The 19,132-nt window shown below is 42.4% G+C and overlaps 2 protein-coding genes across 4 annotated transcripts in view; both read left to right on the top strand.

The window, feature by feature from the left end:
- The first annotated feature begins 497 nt into the window (after nucleotides 1-497).
- prrg2 (proline rich Gla (G-carboxyglutamic acid) 2) lies at nucleotides 498-7,537 on the top strand. Its single transcript, XM_026166268.1, has 7 exons — nucleotides 498-1,160; nucleotides 1,243-1,339; nucleotides 3,186-3,358; nucleotides 3,582-3,612; nucleotides 3,913-4,045; nucleotides 5,426-5,572; nucleotides 7,253-7,537. The coding sequence occupies exons 1-7, from the start codon at nucleotides 1,119-1,121 to the stop codon at nucleotides 7,293-7,295; spliced, it is 666 nt and encodes a 221-aa protein (XP_026022053.1). The 5' UTR covers nucleotides 498-1,118; the 3' UTR covers nucleotides 7,296-7,537.
- A 52-nt stretch (nucleotides 7,538-7,589) lies between these two features.
- prr12b (proline rich 12b) overlaps nucleotides 7,590-19,132 on the top strand; it is a 62,185-nt gene continuing 50,642 nt past the window's right edge. For 2 of the 3 annotated variants that reach the window (XM_026166200.1, XM_026166201.1), the window contains exon 1: nucleotides 7,590-8,199. In XM_026166200.1, the coding sequence (XP_026021985.1) occupies nucleotides 8,117-8,199 (83 nt within the window). In that variant the 5' untranslated portion in view covers nucleotides 7,590-8,116. Of the gene's footprint in view, nucleotides 8,200-10,127; nucleotides 10,158-19,132 lie in introns of those variants that run through there. The other variant, XM_026166202.1, reaches the window with a different exon arrangement.

A 19,132-nucleotide genomic window follows, 5' to 3' on the forward strand; every position in this document is an offset into this window, starting at 1 on the left:
CTTAAAGAAGTCCAGACGCTTTTCCCTCCAAGCTCCTTAGACCAGCGCTGCCCAACCCCCGGGCCACGGACTGGTACCGGGCCGCGAGAGTTGAGGCTCTGGTGTGAAATGTATGGTTTTCAGGGTTTTTATCGTTAACTCTGTTCCCCTGGGTTTTTTCCGTGTTGTAGTTGTGCGTCTTATTTTGAAAGAAATATGCACGCGTTACCATAGCGACCAGAGAGCATTAAGGGGCGGAGAGGAGGACGTTACTCAGTGTTGTTGACGCATTTCAGGAGGAAGATGCTAATAAAGTTACACAATTACACAGTGAATTCACGTTTATTATGATATTTACAAAATACCAGAGTTTTTGTCTCGGTCGTATCATTTTGTTGTATTTATCCGCCTTAAAGGCCGGTCCGTGAAAATATTGTCTGACATTATTTGGTATTTAAAATATTTATATGGTTGTTAATTAATCTAACGCCCATAGACAGGTGACGTCACCCTGTGGTTTTTGCCGTGGCGTTTTGGAGCTGATGTTACAAGCGATGACTGGAGCTGCATGTTGTTGGTTAACAACTTAAGTGATGATCACATATGTAAAATATGGACAAACAAGACGCGTTTCTATAGACGAACACGGGGGTTTACTCGCTGAGAGTCCACGCAGACGTCCGTCCTCGGTTTGTTGAAATGATCCACATGAAAACAATAAATGTATCATTTCCTGCCGTGACGTACCGACACTAGTGTTTCACTGTTTCAGTAAAACTTCACACTTCGTGTGGATCCGCGCTCCCTGCCCTGTGCGCGCTCCCGACGCAGGGGATGGGGGGGATACCCTAGCTTGGCACGGCAGGTTAAAGGCTGTTTCTACACTCGCTTCTATAGTTACAAGGCAGACGTGTGTTGCTTGTGTATTGGACATGTTGACATAGACAGCATATTGTGAGTAAACAGTGAAACCAGTTTGTGGAGGTTCCTCCCTTCAGGTGCAATGCTGTCCGACAGGTTTATTGTTTCCTGATCGTCTCAGCGCAATAAAGTGCGCAATGAAGTGGAGTAACTATTAGCTCTGTTTTTGGTGAAACCAAGAGAAATACGTTTGTTTTTCTTCAAGAAAGCTTTGACAGATGGAACAAACTGGAGCCAAATGGAGCAGCTGTGTTGGACAGGTCAGTGTTGGAGGAGCATCTTCATACTCGGGCTTCTAACTACAAGTGTTTTCACAGGTGCTCTTGCACTTTTTCTGTGTAGCTTTGTGCTTCGACAGCCGCGTTATTGTTGCTGTGGATGAACGGACTGTCCCTCGTGCAGATGGCCCACTGCTCCGTCACGTACAGACACCAACCAGGTAACCCACACCTGTCTCCTGTCACTTCATAAAAATTAGCTTTATAATTTGTGGTAATGCTTCAGTTACACAAACGTGCCTTGCAACAACAGCACGACTAGAGGAAAACCAAACTGCTCTTCTGTGAATCTGAGTAGTTTATTGCCATTAAACATCAGATGTTAAGTGAAATTAGAAGCAGCTCCTTGGTAGCAGGATTTAGAATAAATAACAATAAAAACAAATTCTATATAGCACCACTGGCTTTCCTATGAAGGAGTATTAGGGTGCCATTAAGAAAAAAGCAAAACAAAACATTGTTGTGAGAATAAAGTCAAAATTTTGAAATGTGTAGATTACAGCTGTTTCAAGACAAACGGCCACGGCTGCTATACCATCTACAAACATATATATATATGGTGTATATACATTCTGCTTTGTGTAGATGAGCTGGTGAAGTTGTACTTCAGAATCAGTTTTCATTACAAGGAAGTGATTTCTCTTTAAGCACATAAACACAGTGGTGATGAGCAGGGCGCCATGAGGAGGAGAAAGGCAACCACTCCTAATGCTCCATCCTACCTCTGTGTATGACCCACGTTAGGTTGATCTTTCTAGTACGCTGGGCCTGCACAGCTCACTTGGATTGTTTGTGGTACAGATTGAAAAAAGTACTGGAAACATTAGCATCACACAGTTGTTCATCCACATATACACAATACAAATGTCTCATTCCCCCACATCGCCAAGATGCTCCTCTGGAGTGACTGTGGTTGTCAGCATGAATCTCCAGGTAGGCTGTGCGTGAAACTAAACGTTGGTCAGCTGGAACTAACAGTCCCACAGCACCGAGCACCACAGGAAGCAGAATCCTGAAAGGATCTTTCACAGATACCTTAATACCACGCTACCATCTGAATGTTGCAGCAGAAATCAAGACTTATCACAGCAGGCAGCATTTTCTAATCTTCTGTGGTCTAATTTTGGTGAGCGTGTGTGTGAATTATACCTTCATTAGATCAGAAGTGTCAGAAATACTTAGCAACAACAACGTTATTATTAATAACAATAATTACAATTATAATTCATAACATACATTTTTAGAAGTTGATAGGGAGACTGCTACCACACTGAAAATCTCCCGTTGGCATTAAAGCAGGTCCATGATGGACCTCCACAGAAAATTAGCATTCAAATGTAAATAATCCAGTTTTGTCCAGTTTCAGCCACCAGACACTCTCAGCTTTCACAGTTTGTTTTTTGTGATTTTGTGTGAAATCATAACACAATGTTGTTGTTGACGGCTATTTTTTTTAACATTTACATATGTGTGTGCAAGGAAATGCCGCTTCACTGTAAATGTGTTGGAACCGATTATCAGAGATGTGAATTTGGGAGCTCCTGAAATGCACTTATAAGTACTTGTTTACTGAAGTCAAAGCTTTGTTTGTGGAGAGCACAAGAGTTTTTAAGGATTACAATTTGAATCACCATTACTAGACTAAGCACGCGCAGGAATACAAAAACTAACGAAGAGCAGAAATGGACATCTGAGCTCGAAAGCAACAAGGACTTTTTGCCAAGTTACTCATCCAGCGATGGAGCAGTCAAAACCAGCTTTGTGATTTTAAACAGAATCACAGAAAACCCCAGTATCCCACTGTCTGAGGAGTGTTTGGTGGGGTCTGATGGCTGAAGCTCCCTGAGTACATTTGAGAATGCATCCCTCGCTACATGAACCATAAAAAGAGGGGTCAGAGATACTACGGGAAATCTGGAGCTTAGACAACAGACTAGAGAGTTTGACTTTTGATGTCCGTATGAGTTATGTTTTTGATTATCAGTGACAGTGAACTACACCCTGTAGGAGATCCAGTGTTGGTGGATGAGACAGAAGCTGCATCCTTCCTGTCCCGTTCACTGCTCTATAACAGCTGGGACTTTGAGCTGGTTGTGCCTGGTGATGTGGAGAGGGAGTGCATGGAAGAGATTTGCAACTACGAGGAAGCCAGAGAGATTTTTGAGGACACTGCGAAGACGGTGACTCTTCTTTGACTGTAGAACCTGTTTTTAATCTGGAGTCTTAGAATGAAAAACTATCAGTTTAATTTAACAATTATTTACACGTTTATCACCTAAATATACATGTTTTTTTTATTTTAATATTTAAAATACAAAACCTTTTCTCTTAGTATTTGAACAATTTGACTTAACTTATTCAAGGTGACCTCTTCATTTAATCTTCATTGGCTTCAATTTCTAGGAAAAATTTTGGAAAACGTACACCAATCAAGGTAATACTTTAGCATCACTATGCTAACCTTTTCATTTCATTGTTCAAATGTGCATACTAATGACGAATGTATTTTTTGTAGTAGTTGGGATGACACTTTCTTTTTTCCATATTGCTATTTTTTGTCGATTGTATATTTTGTATATTTTCTAATTTTGCTGTTTTATCTACGTCTTCAAACCTCCAACAGTATCACGACTGAAGTCATTGCTGTAGTGATTGGCTACAGATTGTCTGACTGAGTAACAGGAGAACTATTGAAAACATTTTTTGAGTGGGGTGATGATGTTTGTCTTTGAAGGTAGTGCAAACAGACTGGACGTGTCAGGTCTGGTGGCAGGGATCCTGGCTGTACTAGTGTCTGCTGTAATTGCCACGGTGCTGGGAGTGTACTGCTACAAAGCCAAGAAAAAGGGTGCACGGAGGTCTGGCCGGTACGTTTGCTCCGATGTGGATCATCTGGTAACAGAGAAATGTGGAACAAAGTGACACCCTAACCGACACCAGTAACATTTCCCAGTAAAGTCTTTTAAAAACCAGTAGACCATTAAAAAAAATACAAAGTAGACAAGAAGACAATATTAATCCCTTAATCTTAATCCAGAGTTTGTGCAAATTTATAATTCTTTATTGTTATTTTTCCCTTAAAGGTCCAGGGGATGTGGGAAAGTAACACAAAGTGTCCGGGTTGAAAAAAGGAGACATGAGGGCAGAATTGTTTATTAAAGTTCATTAATATTTTTATTAGTAATTAAACCAAAAGAGACGGACAAACCACTGTCACCTTAAAAAATGAAAGAACAAAACCCAGGTATGGCTCACTAAAAATTGAAGCAAGTCAAAAAACTTTAAATGACAGAAAAATACAGAACTCACAGTCGTAGCATGGATGCATCAGAGAGCAACTTGGGGTTAGTATCTTGTCCAAGGATATGTGGCTATGTGTCGACCAGAGAAACCAGGGCTTGAACCACCAACCTTCTGATTACTAGATGACTTGCTCTACCGCCTGAGCCACAGTCACCCCATCAAGGCTCACTGGGACTAGAACTCTCCTTTTTTGGACCTAAGTACTTTTGCTTTAATGGTGAGTAGAGTCAGCTGTACCAGAATCACAGCAAAGATTTCTGGCACAACTTCATCTGCTTCCAAGGTGCATGGAGAGGATGAAAGAATTCACAAAGCAGGAACTCCAGCAACACTTAAGGGAAGATGAACAACTTTAATAATTGACCAACGCGTTTCGGCTTGTGGCCTTCATCAGGGTCACAAGCTGAAACGCGTCGGTCACTTATTAAAGTTGTTCATCTTCCATCCAGAATCAGAAAACTTTATTGATCACTAAGGAAATGATGTAGGTTACAGTTGCTCCAAGACACTAACAGACTAAAAAATTAAACAATACAATTTGTCACAGATTTTACAAATTTAAGAAACAGCACTAATTTATGCAAATCACTCAGTTATACCTATAAGGATTAGGAATAGGTGGCACCTAAGGCAGGGCACATGCTTAGTGTCTGACCTCACAGATGTGCTTCAGGAAAAATGGTCGAAACCTCCTGAACCTTCTCTGGAAAACCTTCCCAGAAGAGTTGAAGCTGTTATAGCTGCTAACGGTGGGCCGACATCATATTAAACCCATGGATTAGAAATGGGATTTTAGCCCAGTTTACATGACCAAATACAGGCAGACGACTAAATACTTTTGGCAATATAGTGTATAAACATTTTCACGTTTTTATGTTTGTTTATTAGCAATACAGCAACTAAAGGGGTTTAAAATTGGCATGTTGTGCTGTGTGCTGTTCCAGACCTCCAGTACAAATTGCAGTAGATGGGCATACATCAGCTCCGGAGACGGTGCCCCTAGGTGGGATCACTGCACCCGGTCTGCCTAGCTACAACGATGCCCTGAACCACAGTGGGCAGCACGATGCTCCACCACCACCATATTCAGGGTAAGTGGAAGGCAAAGCGTGCACACACAAGGAACACTGGAAAGACTGACTACCAAGAGTACTAAGACATTCTGGTGAGAGAAGCACAACACATGTTGTGTATTTATACACGGGAAGGTGACTAATTGGAAACAGGTGTAACAAATTCAACACAAGTGAAACTGATTGAGTAAAGACACAATTACAAAGAAGGGAAAGCAAGCAGGTTGCAGATGAGTGTTTAATTTAACTGTCAAATGTACTCATGTTTGCAGTAAATGAAATGGCATACAAATTTGAAATATTTGTATAGATATTGGCACTCGGTGTCCCAGGCAATGTCTAAATAACTTTGGTCCACTTATCTAGAAGATGAAGAACATGGAACCATCCATATATGCACTACACTGATTATAGTATGATAATCAATGACAATCATGATGCGAGAAAGTCTATATGAGTGGTGTAAAGTGGTGTATGCAGTGGTGTTTGCAAGTGTATGGTATGTGTTGTATGTGCACATCGAAAATGAAATGATACTTCAAACAATACCAAATGTGTGTGATGGCATGAAGAAAGCAATCACACATTCAATTCAATTCAATCCAATTTTATTTATACAGCTCAAAATCACAACAACAGTCATATTGTGCAGTAGATCGTACAATAATACATAGAGAAAAACCCAAAAATCATATGACCCCCTATGAGCAAGCACTTTGGCGACAGTGGGAAGGAAAAACTCCCTCTTAACAGGAAGAAACCTCCAGCAGAACCAGGCTCAGGGAGGGGCGGGGCCATCTGCTGTGATTGGTTGGGGTGAGAGAAGGAAGACAGGATAAAGACATGCTGTGGAAGAGAGACAGAGATTAATAACAGATATGATTCAATGCAGAGAGGTCTGTTAACACATAGTGAGTGAGAAAGGTGACTGGAAGGGAAAAACTCAATGCATCATGGGAATCCCCCGGCAGCCTATGTCTATTGCAGCATAACTAAGGGAGGATTCAGGGTCACCTGGTCCAGCCCTAACTATATGCTTTAGCAAAAAGGAAAGTTTGAAGCCTAATCTTGAAAGTAGAGATAGTGTCTGTCTCCTGAATCCAAACTGGAAGCTGGTTCCACAGAAGAGGAGCCTGAAAACTGAAGGCTCTGCCTCCCATTCTACTTTTAAATACTCTAGGAACAACAAGTAGGCCTGCAGAGCGAGAGCGAAGTGCTCTAATAGGGTGATATGGTGCTACAAGGTCATTAAGATAAGATGGGGCCTGATTATTTAAGACCTTGTATGTGAGGAGCAGGATTTTGAATTCAATTCTGGATTTAACAGGAAGCCAATGAAGGGAAGCCAAAACAGGAGAAATATGCTCTCTCTTTCTAGTCCCTGTCAGGACTCTTGCTGCAGCATTTTGGATCAGCTGAAGGCTTTTCAGGGAGTTTTTAGGACTTCCTGATAATAATGAATTACAGTCGTCCAGCCTGGAAGTAATAAATGCATGAACTAGTTTTTCAGCGTCACTCTGAGACAGGATATTTCTAACTTTAGAGATGTTGCACAAATAGTTCAGTTCTCTTATTTGCTTTCAAACTAACTGCACCCCCGTCTTTCTAAAAACCTTTTTTTCATAGGAACGGAAACAGCTGGACGTTCATTGATCATGCTGCTATTCACAAAGTTTTTCTTCCTGTCTTTGACCACAGGGGTGCGCCGTCGGTATCTGCTGATCCAGGTGACAATGAATGAAAGCCCTGCAGGTCACTGTGTGAAACCTTGACACTGATGGTTTGGGGAAAATTTCTGGTTGTTTTTTAAAATATACATATTTTCCTTAGGAGTGCAGTTCAAAGACAGTCCCAAAGTGGACCGTAGCTAATCATTTGTCACTAGTCTGATCACTTAAGACTTCGTTTTTGTGCTGTGTTTGTGCATTTGTGTTCAAGAAAAACCAAGATGCATTTTATATAATAAATCATGTAACAATTTCACATGCCTCCAGTCATTGTATAACTTGTTGTGACTTGCAAAGCCAGCAAATAAGCATGCAAGTAGTAGATTAAATTAGAATCACGAGGAAGTTCTTCTGGACATGTTTGCAGTCTTTGTGTTGTTTGTCATAGAAAGGTAAAACTGCTGTAGAAGCTTAGTTTTTGTTTTGTGTTTACAATGGTCTACAGCACACTGCGAAGGCGTGCATGCTTGTAAGAGAGAAGGCGATCACGCCAGCCAAGTCATTCTTCTTAAAAATGGCGTCATGTGAACAAAACGCAAAAAGAGCGAGTAAGCTGCAGCTATCGGAGCAGCGTGAATATAATTTCTCTTACTAAAGCTGCGACGTGGAGCATCTGTTCGGCTTAACACGAGAGACAATAGACAGTTAAATATACGGGGAGAGGAGGGGGGAGGAGGTGCTCCTGTCCGCCGCGGCTCCCCACACCGCCCCCGATCCCCACTCAGTCTACAGGCTTGTCAAGCAGAGGAATAAACAGAATCGGGCGCTGGAAGTTAAGATATCCCTCCCTCCCTCCCGCTCACTATCTGTGCATCTTCATCCAGCTCTTTCTTTCATGGAGAGGAATTATCCCGCTTCGGGCTTCGGAGATCTGGGGACTGGGACGGGATGGAGTTACGAGAGATCGGCCAAAGCAAGGTAAGCTTCGGTGGCCGAAGCATGGGGAGCGCTGTTTTCTGACTGCCGGTAAGCTTAAGAGGCTCTGACAATGCCGTGGCATAGCGCTGACTGCGCCGAGTATTTAGCCCGGCTGCACGGCCACCAGTCTCGGGTACAGCCAGCCGTTATTTTATTGGGGGGAAGGTTAACAGTGATGCGAAGACGGACAGGGGTGAACCGCGGGTTGGTAGAGGACGGTTTCGTTATTGAACAAACCAAAACAGTCCCCCCACATACACACACATGTATGAGTACATCAGTGTTCATCACTGCATTGTCTCCGCTGCACACGAACACAAGCATGACAGCCACGGTCACCGGGCATAGTCCACACATGAAAGCGTGTATGCAAACGAAACACTGTGCCAAACACAGCGCAGTCATGGATACACGAGCCTTTATTCAGTGAAACTAACGCACTATTGCCAGTTCTCTGTAAAAGAGAAACTAATTCATTAACAATAGAACCCAGTGCGGTTGTTTGACTACAACACACAGGCTGGCAGCTACTATTAAGCTGACATTAGCCGCTATCATTAGGCATCTTGAGCATTACCCAGTGTCTGACAGCACATTTCTCCGGAGCAGACAGCCTGTCCCCGTCACATTACCAACCTGCCCAATAAGGCGGTGACTTCAATCTTAAATAAGAAAAAGCAAAGAAATTCCGCTGCAGGCAGTGATCAGCTGATTCCTTATATGGCTGTGCTGTTGTATAAAACACGGTCTTATTAAAGTTAGCAAGCTCCTGTTAGCCTAGCTGCACATTAGTGGTTGCCTTGGCAACAACAACAGTCTCAGAGCGCTTCTCTGTTAGCAACGGCTCTTATTAAGTCTGGCAGTATGACTGTGATTCCAATAGATTAGTTACAGATTTATAAAAACAAGGCAAAGACTGATTCTTATGCCATCATGTGTATAATATTTGTCTTCATATTTTAAATGTAACGACATGAAGTCAGAAGTAAAGTCTTGGTCAGATGTTCATGTAATAACGTACACATGTACACAGCAGCCTTTCAGTGTCTCGCAGTGTAAACATTACATCAGACAACTCTTGTTCCCAGTGTCTTTTCAGTGAATCCCTTCAGTGAAATAAAAAAAAAATCACTCTCCGTTGAAAAGCACTTATTCTTGATTCCCCCGAGATGCTGCATTTGACTCCTCTCAGTGTTAGTCTCCTCCTGGGACTAGAGTGAAATGGGTGCATGCAGCACCTCCTTGTTTGCCTGCCACTCATAATAGACACGTAATAAGACATCTGTTGACTGGAGCTCATGACTAATGTTTCTTCACTAGTCTGTAAATGGTAAATGGACTGCTTCTTATAGAGCATAATAGACACATTTTTACTCTGAGCATACAACTAATTCATTCACCCAAGAACTTTTTCTAACATTCATACACATTCACACTCCAAAGGATGCATTGCCCAAGGACACTTGACATGCAGATTGGTGGAGCCTGGGATCGAACCACCAACCTTCCAGTTAGTAGCTGACCTGCTCTACCACCTGAGTTACAGCCACCCACCCCGCAAGTCTGTATTGGGCTGAGCTGTGTTTTAGCTCAGTGAGATGAGCAGCCGTTCTGAGACTGGGAGGCTGGAGTTCAAATCCCGCTTATGGCAACATTTCTTTCAGTTCACAGTTAAACTTTTTAAACTATTTTCAGCACAAATCCCAGCTTTTTCAGCTGTTTTCAGCAAAAACCTCTTTCCAGCAAAAATTCTGCTGATTCACCTCTTTTCAGCAGAATTTTAAATCTGGGACTCTCCACCATTTGACCCTTAGAACTGAAGAAGCTTCTCGGATGAGAGGTGAAACGTCTTCAAGCAACTCAAAGAAGTCCAGACGCTTTTCTTTCCAAGCTCCTTAGTCTCTCATTCCTTATATCAAGACTGGAGATCACACTACTGATTTCAGTTCATTTAATATGTGAGTGCACAGATTCATTCTCAACTGGACATAAACGATGATCAAAGGTTGTATATACTGTATGATGAAGTCATCCAATCCCAGCCTCCAACACAGTGCGCTGAATCTTAGCTTTGAATGTCCAGTATATTCCAATCAGTGCAATTTCAGCATTCACTGAACCTACAGTATCTACACCTGTGTGGCAAATGTCTGGTAAAGACACAGATAATGAAATTTAATTATTAATACAATATACATCATGAAAAATGAAAGCTGAAATTGATTCAGTTTAGTACTTTTCTCTGTGTGCTCTGTGATTATATTCAGCACTTTCCACTTCTCCCCCAAAACATGCCTTCCTTCTAAAGTTGTCATTTCAAGAATATTTTCTGTGTTGAGCTGTGCATGACTTGATGTTTGTCACATGAGTCACGGTCATCCTAGTGGGCCCTGGTACTGTCATTATTATGTTCTCTGCAGACAGTTTTGGCTGATGCATATTTGTGCCATGATACGCTGTGTCCAGGCAGGAATTGGACCCAAATGCCTGTGTCTGCCACCGGCTCACTCCTTGGTGGCTGCTTATCGGGGCCTGGAGCCTGGGGCTCGCTCGGGCCACTTCGGAGGTGGGGTGCCCCCGGCCTCTCGGCCTGGGGCTCGGTCACTCAGGCATGGCTGGCTGCCGGCGGAGCTCACGGGCGCGTCACTGCAACTCCCCCTGGCTTCTGCTCCGCGGCTGCTGAGTGAGCCCTCATCTGGGACTCTCCTCAGCTCTTTCTGGGACAGTGGCGTGGCTGCCCCTCTGTTGGTCTTCCTTGGTCTCTTGTGTTCTGGGGGCCTCTGGATGTCTGGAGTTTTGATCTCCTCCATACCTGCTTCATGCCCTGGAGGACGGGGCTGTGGCCCCCCCCCCACACCCTCTAGCAGATCATTACATGAAGGAACCTTTTAAAAAACAAAAAACAAGCGCGTCCATGCTCACAGGTGTACACACGGGTGATCACACCCACAAACTACACCCTTTTTGGCTCCTACCTCAAAGCACACTGTGTTCTGTTGATCTTACGTGCTGCACAATAATGTTTAATATTTAGTATTTACTGTTACATTCCCATAGATCATCGTGATGTTTGTTTATTCTATTGCTCTCTTTTTCTTCTTTCTTTCTCAACAGGTGATCCAGGTGATTGATAGATGCATTTTTTGTCTGCTTATTTTGTTGGTTTTTGTTTTTTGCCCTTTATCCCCATCCCTCTTCCCCGCTGTTTTTCTTTCCCTTTCTTTCTAACCTTTGTTTTCCCCACTCAAGTCTGTCCTGTATTTAACAAGTGGAATAAAAAAAAAGGTGAATCAAATAGACCATTACAGCAAGGCCGGGATGGTCCATTTGGTAAAGTAAATCCGTTGGGCATCTTTCTTTGCCTTTAGACAATAATTCTGATGCAAAAGAACCAAACGGGACAGGCAAGAAAAAAAAAAAAAAGGAATTGGACCCAAATGCAAGCTCACGGAGCTGGGAAATACTAACTCGGAGAGACACAGGGAAAGTCACACAGTTTGAGGAAGGACGTGACACAGAACTGAGGGAGACACAGACATAAATACACAGAAGGATAACGAGGGACGTGGGAGCACATGGGGAGCACAGGTGACACTGATAATCTTAATGAGACAGGGCAGGCGCAAACACAACGTGACGTACACTGACGGGAGACTATCAAAGTAAAACAGGAAGTACACAGAGACACAGACAGGAAGGGAAGAGAGAACACAGGGAGAGCACAGACATAGCAGGCTGGGGAAAACACAAGGAGGAGAAATGAGGCATGGGAACTCACAGATACACGGAGGGGGGACACAGGGGGTAAGGAAACGAGGGGCAATCTAATATGCAACATCTAAACAGAATAACCTAGTGACTCAGCTACGCTCCAATCCCTCCATATTGTGGCCAATCAGATGCCAGGATATAGGATAATATCATTATGTGAAAAACAGAGAGGGTGAGAGACGCGACAGTCAAGTGGAGCGTGCGTCTGTCCTCTCAGTGAATGAGTGAGACAGTAGACAGCGGTGAGGAGGGCTGTGCGAGAGCAAAAACACATAAATGTGCCTGACACCCGTAAACGAAGCAGCAGCTGGCTGCAGTTTAAAGACTTTTTTTGTCTCTGTCTTGGTCTCGATACCCTCTGGTCTTGGTATTGTCCTGGTCTTGGTTTAGGCGGTCTTGACTACAGGTCTAAAGTGAAGACATGGCTGTGCATTGCAAAGTCATTAATTGCACATGAGTTCCAGCGCGTCATGGACTAAAGTAAAACAGTATGTTGGATGTGCCACGCAATGCTCAATTACTTTGGTGGGAACTAGTGTGTTAGCGCAGTTAGCTCGTTAACGTGTTGGCCGTCCAGCCCCATGCACGGGGCGATCGGCGGTAGCTCGTTAACGGAGATTTGCCGTGTTGTGGCATTAACGTCATTTCAACGAGATTTACGCTGACAGCACTAGTGGGAACACAACGAATATGACTGCACATTTACTCCGACATCATCCTAGTGCAAAGACAAAAACAACAAGCATGCTACTAACTTTAGCCGAGTCATTTAGACAGCTGTTAGTACATGATTCTCCTTATGCTGCTGAGAATATAGCCCAGAAGAAGCGGATAGTATAGCTTTTATTTTGGAAAGAGACATTTCTCTGTAATAAACTCTCTTTTCCAAAGATGAGTGATTCCTCAATCAGATACAGGGCTTGCAATATCGCTAGCCCGACGTCCCGGGGCTAGTGATTTTTCCAGTCGGGCTACCAAAATCTATCTCTTCCCTGCCCGTCGGCCTATCGTAGGAAGGAAAAATATATGTCAATGCTTTTGCATTCTTTCGGAAATGTAGCTGGGTAATTATGTCATTGGCATCGGTGAGCCACTGTCAATATGTGACATTGAAATCGCGTTTGAATTTGCGCTTGTTTTTTTGCTTTCACTTTGCAATCGCGTGAACTGTGTATAGAGAGCGACAGCACTGATCTGTGAGTGATGATAATTTGCGCACCAATTCCTCTGACATCGTCTTATTAATCGTTAGCTTACTATGCAAACATGACAAGTGAAATCTCCTGCAGCTTAAACATGTGAGAGGTTGATCGCGCAGAGAATCACTGAGCTTATGTGAGTGCCTGTGTAAAAGCAGCAGGATATATATTTCAGTTCTGCTGAGCCAAATAAGACAGGTCAGGGTGAAGAAGTGACAGCCAAAGAAAAGCTTACCACAAAACGGAGAAGTTATGACAAATCAGACTACAAGGTAGACCCTACAATAATACATAGAGAAAAAAGAAGAAAAATGTTTTGATTTTCTTCACTGACCTGGGTGACACTTTTAGAGAATTGACCCTGTAGCGAGATCTGGTCAGCAGCAAGTGGCTAAATTCCAACGATTCAAAGGGAATTGCAATTCCCGGTGTAGAATTTCGACCAGAGACAAGAGGATGTCGCCAATGTCTTCACCGGGTGGTGATGTTGTTTTCGGGGAGTCTTCTGGGCAATTTCTCTGAACATGGTGTCTCGTTCTTGGAAAGAGGAACTCTGTGCCTTCTTAACATCGAAGCACTAGTCAGTGTATTCCTGGAGAGCATCCAAATTGTCCTCGCTGGCCTTCAGAGTGTTGGAAATGATTATGCAGATGTGTTATCTGTCAATTGTTTGGTGTATTTTAAGCTTCAAAAATATGTGTTTAATTCTGAGCCACCATTCATTTTTTCCCCCACCATGTCTCTGCTTACTCTGGATGGCATTATATTGGGCTCCAGTAATACTTTGTGGAGTCTTCCTGTTTTTATCTTGGTAATTCTTGTTCACTGTGTCTTATGTTTAGTTTTACTTCAGCGACACAAGGACACGTACACATACACAGTGTTGCGGAGTTGGAGATGTTTCATTTAGAGCTTTCTTTAGTGAGATTACTGGTGCAGCTTTTCTGCTATCCAACTCCTGGGACGGCTTTCCCTCCTGTGCCACTGACTTCCTGATAAAGGGAGTGTCTGATTGTCCGATCACCACCAGCTGCCCTGCCAGCCTTTGAGTTTATCTTTTGTCTTCCAAGCCCTGCATTTGGGTCCAGATCCTGCCTGCCACACAATGGTACCATGACTGGTGTCCTCTGTTAAGAGTATTCAAGTACTAAGACTGAGCTTGAAATTAAAACAGTTTTCTGTGATCCAAGCTTTCCAATCTGTTAATGAACTTTGTTTTTCCAAACTAGCTGTGTTTTGTGTTCACAGCCTGGTGACTGTGAAAACGAGCTGGGTATCTTTGAGTCCAACATGAAAATTCAGGCTTTATTTTCTAAGCCAGTCTGTGTTAATTCTGAGTTTTGTTGTTAAAAACTGTTTTCTGCTCCTGAGCTGGCGAAATCAGACACTGTTTCTCTGTGTTGGGGTCTCGATAAAAACTGTACCTCAACTGGTATCTCCAGCGACCTCCAAGTGTACTTGGAGTATCCCGTTTGCTTGAGTTGGCTGCATGTCCTGCTCCAGCACCCTTGAGTATCTTGAGTATCCTGCATCCTCAGAGTGTCCCGAGTATCCAGAGCCCACCTTGCCAGAACCTGTGGTTTCAACACTGCCAGAGCACAAGGATTTGCGCCTCAATGACAGGCCATTTACCAAGATTCTGGAGGGGTTCTGCCTCCTCCATCATCACCACACTCCTTCCAAATCATCTGTTTCCTTGTCGCCGTCATCAGCTGCCAGCTAAGGCACGGTGCCCCATCACCTCTGCTGATGTCAGTCCCTAGCCAAGCCTCCAGAGGGTCTTCTTTGACATAGTTCCTGGTCTCCAGAGGTCCTGGACCAGAGGGTCTCTTATGATGCAGTTGCTCGACCATCAGATGAGTTCCACCTCAGCCTCTCCTCTCTGGTCTATCCTCCTGAGGGGTCCCATCTTTGGTGCTGGCCTCTTTCACACTGCCCGCCAGCCAAGCCTTCTGAGGGGGTCCATCTCTGCTGTTGCCAGTGTCCCGTCTGGCTTCCACTTTCACTGGCCTCCTAAGCATCCCCTTCACTCCTGGGGCACCCTGTGAGGATCCAGCTTCCTGTCAACCTCAGACTTCAGACGTTTTGTCAAGATAGTGTAGATAGTTTGTCTACTTTACTTGAAGAACTTCTGAAAGGGAAGACTTTGCTGAAAGGAAGTCTTCAGTAAGATCTCCGATCTGTGCCACACAAGTTGATGGCTGAAAAGTTTGCTACATGTTTCGTAGTAGACTGGAAGGTACGGGAATAGTTGACTCACCCTTTTAATCTTATTTGCCTTTCTGTTGTTTTGTATATATTCCTCTAGACTGTATATATTGCTTTTGTTGGCTATTTATTTTTGATGTCTTTTTAAAAAAATATTATTCTTGCACCGTTGGTGTGGAGCACCTATAATTTTGTTATACATGTACAGTCACATTAAAGGGCTATTCTATTCTATTCTATTCTATTCTTTGTTATCATTACCATTATTTTTTGTTCTTCTGATTTTTTTTTAAAGATAAACACTGTGTGGATTTGTTGACTGTGTAGTAGGCCTCATGGGTGGGCAGGTAGGGATGGGAACATTCTTTGTACAACAACTTTCATATAGCCATTCTGAATACCTGGTCCATGCTTGAATTACTTATAAGCTTGCAATTCGTTATTACCAAACTATTTAAAAAGCCCCCTGAAAAGTATTTTGAAGAAGACATTTTGAAATGAAGAAATTTTATATTTCGAGAATATACTTTTTTTTTAAAAGTATATTATATATACAGATTAAATGTAGGAATTTTATGAATTTTACTGATGTAATCAAATGTTTTGGTGTACAACAATAGAATCAAATTAAACTGTTAATACACTTATACTTGTCATGTCATGAATATTATTGGGGTCTTTACTAAAACAAACAAACAAACAGTAATTTCATTCACATTACTTGTTAGTTTTCCTAAAAGTAATGCAGCATGTTACTGAATTTCTCACTGGAGAAAGTAGTGTACTTATTACATTACTTATTACATTACTTTCACGTTATTTTGTAAGATAACCTGCAGTGCATTATCACATAATAGACCTTTTTCACATTTTTTTTTTTATCGGAAGTTGCTCATAACAAGCAGCAGGACATCCTAATATGTAGTGATAAGTAGATAGTAGATTTCTTCTTTGCAGGTCAGAAGAAATGGCACCGTGTAAATATCAAAGTTTTGCAGCATGCCAGGCTGTTCTTGTTGTACACAAAAACAGCCCTACTTATCTTTTCATTCATTCCTGGTTGGGACAGCCGTTAAGAAGAAATAGATACAAGTGATCAGAAGACAGGAGGTGCTGAATTTGCACTTATGCAATAGACATAAATGCAATAAGCAAAGAAGATTATTTCAGTGGCTGCACAATCAGTTGTCAAAAAAGCAGTGTTGTCCCAAGCCTTTTCTCTTAAAAAAGTTCTACTCCACCACTGAAAAGCAGTCATTATATGAAATGACGAATAAACGTCAATCTGCGTCATCTTAGCCTGGTGAAGGTAGCGATATGGCTGCTACTGCTGTGAAGCTGGATCATGACTGCGTGATACACCCATCCGCTGGTAAGCTTTTGCCTCATGGATATTAGGTTGTTCAATGTGTATGGTAATGTTATATGTACTGTTAAATAATTTACTGTTAAATGCCTCTCAGCCCAAACAACAACTCATCTGTTACATAACTTGTTCACAAAATTCACGTAGCAGTATCTAGCAGTACGTTTGTAACTAGCCTGTTCGGAGTCTTCCATGTTAATTAGGTAATATGCATGCACTCACAGATTTTAATCAATCCACATACATATTTCAGTGACATTCACTTGTCAAGTATTGTAAATATGTTATCTTAGTAGTATTTTAGGATCTTTATCTTGCAATATAAAGTGCCTTGAAGCAACTGTTGGGATTTGGCGCTAGCTGAAAAAAACAAACAAACCCAAACTGAATTGAAGTGAATTATCAGTTTCATCAGTTTACTGCATTGTAACAGCTGCTTTCTAGCTGTTGGGGATTCTGGGAGTGGAATCTGCAGGCATGTTGTTAACGAGATGTTTTGGTTATGATTGCTCTTCTGTGGTCTGTTCACATGTAGTGGAAATATGCCAAGACTATTATTTTATTGTATTTAATTTCTTTATCTCCACAGGTGCGGATGAGGCTGGGAATCTAAGACCTGGAAACCAGGTTGGAAGACGTAGTTCTGCCATCTCCTGCCCTGTTCAGCCAATAGTATGCATCAGATGGACAAATAAAACTCTGCACTAAATTTCCATCCAAGTGTCTTTAGGATCTTTTGCATAATCTACTTCTCAACTAGTGTACTGGACCAAAACAAAGAAGGTAGGTGAGAAAGCCTGCCTGACCCTAACCCTTCCCCAAAGCATAACATGAACCGATGAGTTTCTGATATACTCCATGAAGGGTACTGCTGATATTAAGGAGCAACTCCTTGTTTACATGTTTAAACTGTGCATTGCCACAGTCAGGAGAAATACCATTACCTGGGCCAATTATCTTTGCATTGTGTTCATTCTCACTTCATATCTAGAGAAGCAGGGAAAAAGTCAAGCCCGCCATGTCCCTGAAATTCTAGGTGTGCCAATGTCAGGTTCATGTTGGACTGCACAGAGATCACCCTGGAGACAACCTCTTCCCTGACCTTACAGTGACGAGCATTCTTTAATTTACAAAAACAGGACAACATTGAAATGGCTGATTGTAGTGTCTTTAGCAAATAACCACATGGGAAAAGGTGAGAGGTTATAAAGGCAAGAGCTTAGTTCAATTTAGTGCAAAGTACAAATGCATGAGTGTGTTATAATAGTACAGGTCTAAGTTAGCCTTCAATTCAACAATAAATACTTCATCAAACTCTTTCCACAGTTAAGCTTGTTTCGGGTATCAGTGACAAGGTTGTGTCATACCAGTCCTATAATTGCCATTCTGGCCTGAACTCGCCAGTAGTGGTCAAGTAGAGGATCCAAATGCAAACTCTTGGAGACAAAGGCAGACTGACATAATATATACACAGGAGGGTGATTACGTGAGTGGAGTCAGCTGGGAGTTAGACAAAACGACAGATGGGAAGCAAACTGAACATAAAGCACACATGACAAGAGACTATCAAAATAAAACAGCAAACAGAAACACTGACAGACTAAGAAACATAAGCTTGACACAGACAACAGGTAAACAAAGAAAGAGATGACGGACTTGGAAGATACGAAATGACAAAATACAGAGGTCACTGTAAGAGGACAGGAGGGAGACACTAAAGCAGTGGTTCTTAAGCTGGGTTTGATCGAACCCTAGGGGTTCGGTGAGTCGGTCTCAGGGGTTCGGCAGAGCCTCCGCTGTGACATGCACGGCTCATTTTGCGCACCAGTAAAAAGCATGAATGTCTTGAATTTGAAAAAAATCATATTTTATTTTTCACTAAAGAGGGGTTCAGTGGCTGCATGAAACTGGTGGGGTTCAGTACCTCCAACTAGGGCTGGGCCATATTATACCGTTCACGGTAATACCGGTATAATGTTAGGCAACGATAGGAAAATGAAATATCGCGATAGAATGGGAGTAAAACGCGCATGCGCAGTGCCTTTGTTTTCATACGCACATGGCCGATTGTTGAGTGAAACAGATGAACCAGAATTGGTTTGTGAAAATGGTGCAACTTCAGTGATGTGGAACTGGTTTGGTGTTTGTCCGTCAGATACACAACAAAGCACATTTTTTTGCAGAACATGCAAGCGGCCGTTGTCATTGTCATATTTGTCGGACTAAGATGCTCTTAAATCTGGGAGTAATCTGGGTCCTAAACTCCGTATTCTTCAGGTCAAACAACACTGCAGCATCACTTAGAGTTAAAAACTGTCTAAATTCTTTCATCTTTAATAAAACGATCAGCATTGCTGCTTTACCAGGTGTAACTATAAAGTTTAACTTC

Source organism: Astatotilapia calliptera, chromosome 4 (assembly GCF_900246225.1).
Source record: "Astatotilapia calliptera chromosome 4, fAstCal1.2, whole genome shotgun sequence".
NCBI classification, from domain to species: domain Eukaryota; kingdom Metazoa; phylum Chordata; class Actinopteri; order Cichliformes; family Cichlidae; genus Astatotilapia; species Astatotilapia calliptera.

Excerpts from the sequence above, each read along its gene's own strand:
- prrg2 (XM_026166268.1), top strand. The coding sequence starts at position 1,119 with ATGGAACAAACTGGAGCCAAATGGAGCAGCTGTGTTGGACAG. Across the intron at positions 3,359-3,581 it reads TTGAGGACACTGCGAAGACG|GAAAAATTTTGGAAAACGTA; the intron begins GTGACTCTTCTT and ends TTCAATTTCTAG. Across the intron at positions 5,573-7,252 it reads CCACCACCACCATATTCAGG|GGGTGCGCCGTCGGTATCTG; the intron begins GTAAGTGGAAGG and ends CTTTGACCACAG.